This window comes from Vespa velutina, chromosome 6 (assembly GCF_912470025.1).
Source record: "Vespa velutina chromosome 6, iVesVel2.1, whole genome shotgun sequence".
In the NCBI taxonomy this organism is placed as follows: Eukaryota; Metazoa; Arthropoda; class Insecta; order Hymenoptera; family Vespidae; genus Vespa; species Vespa velutina.
The window spans coordinates 2,702,299-2,707,298 of record NC_062193.1 but is presented as its reverse complement, the minus strand read 5'-3'; the positions used below and the strand labels follow the sequence as shown (position 1 = coordinate 2,707,298).

The 5,000-nt window shown below is 35.9% G+C and overlaps 1 protein-coding gene across 13 annotated transcripts in view; it reads left to right on the top strand.

Moving 5' to 3' along the window:
* The window catches only part of LOC124949704 (Down syndrome cell adhesion molecule-like protein Dscam2), a 166,382-nt gene that overhangs the window by 138,397 nt on the left and 22,985 nt on the right, over positions 1–5,000 (top strand). For 12 of the 13 annotated variants that reach the window (XM_047495293.1, XM_047495295.1, XM_047495297.1 and 9 more), the window contains 2 exons: positions 4,189–4,353; positions 4,853–4,930. In XM_047495293.1, the coding sequence (XP_047351249.1) occupies positions 4,189–4,353; positions 4,853–4,930 (243 nt within the window). The remainder of the gene's footprint in view (positions 1–4,188; positions 4,354–4,852; positions 4,931–5,000) is intronic. The other variant, XM_047495294.1, reaches the window with a different exon arrangement.

Below are 5,000 nucleotides of genomic sequence, written 5' to 3'. Positions count from 1 at the left end.
TTGTTACATTCTGGATAGATCGAAGACGAGTAACAGCAATCTTCGATACGTTTCGTTTGAATAGTTCGATTGTTCGAAATAAATTCACGCACGCTCACATACGCGCATACATATACATATACGGTGCATACTTACTGAGATAGATTTTGTGAATTCAGTTGGAAAGTTCTACCAAAAAAGGATCAAAATTCCAACGTTCTCGATCTATAAATTCTCACGATCTCGACATTGCGAAAACGTTATATATCCCGGAGGGACCCAGCAAGTTATCCCTCCACGAATTTCTAATCTCCGAAACAGCGAAACGACTTTACCGTTTCTCGCCCGAGCAAAATGATTTTTCACCGGGCTCCTTTTATACACTTTATATCGGCTTTACCCCGGAGGAATCGAGAACGACGATTTATCCGAAAATAGACGAGATAGAAAGGAAAAGAAGTAGAAGATGAGGAAAGTAGGTAGAGTTAGAGAAGGGAAAAGAGGGGGAGAACAGGAAGAGGATGGAGAAAAAAAGGAGAAGAAGAAGGGGAAGGACGAGGGTGTATATCGAACGAGAGTGCAAAGAAATAAGAAAAAGAAAAATGAGGTAGTAGTCCTCTTAGGTAGGACGACATAGGAGGGTAAAGTTAATTCCAGCGATTTCTACGAATTCGCAGAAATATCATTGCCACCTCGCTGGATATCTTGCGCATATTGGCTTCATTTGCACATTTCGTTTCATCCACGTAGCTCTCTTCTCACATCCCTCCTCCTCTCTTTCCCACCCCCCTTTCTTCCACACCATCCTCTTACTCTTCTCGACAAACAGCTTTCCGTCGTTGTGTCGTTGTCGTCGTCGTCGTCGTCGTCGACGTCGTCGTCGTCGACGTCGTCGTCGTCCTCTTCTTCTTCTTCTTCTTCTTCTTCTTCTTCTTCTTCTTCTTCTTCTTCTTCCTCTCATCCTATTTCCTCCTTATTCGCAATTTTATCCTCGCTTACGTATTTCCACTACCTGCTCTGTGTAACCGTACGTAGAGAACTCTCTCTCTCTCTCTCTCTCTCTCTCTCTACGGTTACCCGATGTCGTCCCAACGCCTCTCGAAAAGCTCCGAATTTTCGACGCTTGAAAAAAAAAAACCAAACGACGACGGAATTCTATGCGAATCGTTACAAGTTGCACTCGCTTCGTCGAGAAAACGAGAGAGGACTAGATAGAAATAGAGAGAGAGAGAGAGAGAGAGAGAGAGAAATATAGTAAAAAAAAAAGAAAAAGTATCTTTTTCGTGTCCTACATATAATTCCTTCTTTTCCAAGTTTCTTTATATTTGATTTCTTTTATTTGCAACTTAAAACACGAATAATTCGATATATTTATCTTAATAAAACTTTTTCTATGGTACATTCGATACTTACTCTCTCTCTCTCTCTCTCTCTCTCTCTCTCTCTCTTTTTCTCTTTCTATCTTATCCTTCTCGTAAAAAAGATAGTAGAGGTAACATTTTAGAATTACGAGGTCAATTCTCCTTGGCAAAACTCGAAGTAAAGTCTATAGAAAAAGGTAGATACTAGTCTCTAGAAAAGAGAACTATATTTCGCATATATTTTCCCACGTTAGCCACTCGGTGAATTCTCCCTATATTTTCTTTTCGATCCCTTACTAGAGTACTATACCTACTATGCTACTGGTCTTTCTACACTTTTCTCTCTCTCTCTCTCTCTCTCTCTCTCTCTCTCTTTCTCTTTCTCTCTCTCTCTTTCTCTGTACCATTCTCGCACAAGTAAGTCTCCATCCAGTCGTTCAGCTTATCAGGAAATCCATCTCTCGCTCTGCCATCCGACGGTTGATTAAATTCAACCGGCCATACCTTTATCCCCAGAGAATCTGCTGGCATGGCTGACTTGCGCCGAAGCCGACGAGATTACACGTGACATCGTACTGGGACTCCATATCCGTCTACGAGTCTTTCCTTTTGAATGAATCTTTTCTTAAGAATATATTTTTATTAAAATAAAAAAAAAAATTAAATAAAAAAGAAAAAAGCGAAAGGTTATCAAACTGCAAATTTATAAAATTTCTCTTTCTCTCTCTCTCTCGCTTTCTCTCTTTTCCTCTTTCTCTAGTTAAATTCAAGTAATGTACTTTCATTATCATGATATACAAAAGCAAAAGAAACAAGAGAAAAAAAGGAAAAAAGAAATTTGAAGAAAAGTATTATGAAATCGCTACGTTTATGAGCGGCTGTTTGTACACGAGAAATTTCATTGGCTTCATAAAACGTTCCCGTAGAATCGCAGAGAGTAGTTTCTCTTGTCCGACTATTTAAACCTTTTATCCCTACCACTTCTCCTTATTCAGTCTCTCTTGTGCGCTGGTGCATCGTCCCCACAGCCATCAGCCACCTACTTTCTGAATACTCTCACTTAGCCAATAAAGACTTTCCTTTTCTCTCTCTCTCTCTCTCTCTCTCTCTCTTTATATATATTATATATATATATATAAATATATATATATATATATTTCTCTCTCACTCTCTGGAACTGTTTTTCTTTCTTGTCTATAGTTCGTCTTCTTTTGAGTCAATTAGAGTTAAATAAAATAAAAAAGAAAAGAATGAAAATATTTACCTCGATCCTATAATACCATTCTTCACTGTGCATTGTATAATCCTTTTCTTTTTCTCTAATAACGAGATGTGACAAAGCTACAGGAATATTATCTAAATGAACGATCATTTACGAATAAAATGTCTACTAACGATGTCTACTACTACTAACGAATGAACATCAGAGTGAAACTTTAATTGATCAACATGAAAAAATTTTTCTTTAACAAATGACAATCTTATTTTCATCAATAATAATAACAATACGTTTAATAAGACACCTCAATAACAATCTGATTTAAACCTCATTCGAGCAGATTGAAAATAATAAATTTTTCCGTAATGTAGCTAAATCTTTAAAGGCAGATACATTATAACCCCGTTATTCGTATAAGCCCTATCCACCCTTTCAAAAAATCGACCACGTTTTTACCTTCATGTCTTCTCTCGTTTTCTTTAGTTTCCTTTTTTACGACGACGAGCGTAAATCCTCGAGCGAGAAAATCGTCTCGTTTTCATCCCTATTTCCTCACCATATCTTTCTCATTCTATCCCTCTTTTCGTTCCCTCTCAACTCCATTTTTTCTTTCTCTCTCTCTCTCTCTCTCTCTCTCTCTCTCTTTCTATCTCTATCTCTATCCTCCTTTTCCTCCTCCTCCTTTAATGTTACAACTCTCTTCAACGTCCTCAACGATGATCCACGAAGCTTAATTTAAGAAAGCGTCCCGACTGAAAAGTTAACGAGCGTGTTTATCATCACATAAACGCGTTCTATGCCACGAGTTGACAAACAACGAGAGGAGAATATTATATATGAGAGAGAGAGAGAGAGAGAGAGAGAGAGAGAGAGAGAGAAAGAAAGAGAGAGAGAGGGAGAAAGAGAGAGAAGAGAAAGAGGGAGAGAGAATAATATAGTTGGCCGACAAACAACGCTACGTCCTGCGCTCTCACGCCCGTAATAACGACAACGTGGGTGAGAGCGCTTTTGAAACTGGAAAGGCAAAGCTTATCTCTCGGTGCAAATGCCTAGACGAATGATAATCCTGTTCTAAACAATATGACGCTTTGTCATCATTCGAGAAAAAAGAAATCATAATAAAAATAACATAAAAAACAAAAAAAAAAGAAAGGAAACGTCACTTTTAATTATCGACGAATGTACAAACTGATAAGAATTCATTTATATATAAATAATCCAACTTTTATAAACAATTTATAACGAGTTACATTTGTATGTTAATTTCTGCAAAGAAATTTTACTTTTTCTTTTTTTCTTTTCTTTTTTCTTTCTTTTTTTTTTACGTAATGATATATGATATATTTTTTTCTATAACAATGATTAAAATATAAATCATCGTTCAAATCTATTAACGAATACTTTACTTTCATTTGTTCAAATAATAACATTTTTTCATCATAAAAATATATTTAAATTCGATTCATTTGTTTTAATTTTTTGTTTTGCTTTGCTCAAAATATCATCGAAATATTTTAATAAGAATTGGTTCTATCTCTCAAGTTATAAAATTTATATCAATAATTCAACGAAACGTATATTTTTTATTCTAATTTCATGTGTTTTCTTTCCTTTTTCTTCCTTTTCTAGTTCTCACGGTGTCCGGATATGACGTAAGAGTAAACAGATCGCCAGTAGTCGAGGGTTGCAATGCTGTGCTATCTTGTACGGCACGAGAAGACATCAAAGAACATCTTACCGTCACTTCGTGGTTTCGAGACGACGCCATACTTTTGCCCGGAAGCACGGACACTGGTAAGTCTCTGTGTTTTGCCTACTCAGATGTTTTGTCTCTCAAAATTATATTAAATAGAGAGAGAGAGAGAGAGAGAGAAAGAAAGATTTTTTACACTCGGAAATAATGAACAAATAAAATAAATAAAAAATTTGAAACAAAATTGTTCTCAGAAACGTATATACATATATTAGGGGGACCGGAAAGTAATGTTGTTTCTGCGCATGTTGATATTTAATTGTGATTAAAAATAAAAACTTGTTAAAAATTTATTCGTTTGAATTTAATTTAAGAAAGCGACATTACTTTCCGGTCCATCTAATATATATATATATATATATATATATATATATATATATATATATATATATGTATGTAGAAACGCAATAATAATAAAGTAAACAAGTCACGAACATTCGAAACGTAATATTGATGATGCCGATGCAACGACGAGACACGACATGCTGTCTGAATGCAATCGAGTCGAAGCGAGCTCGACAATTAGATTCCTTCTCGTAGCTTATCGAGATGCCACCCTTGGAGCTGCAGCACAACCCCTTACTGTTTCTAGCCTCGTTGAATGTCTTCTTGAGTTAAGTAAGTTGAAGAAGTAAAATATTTTTATTTTCTCTCAGCAGTTTGATATAAATAGAATTCGAATGCGATA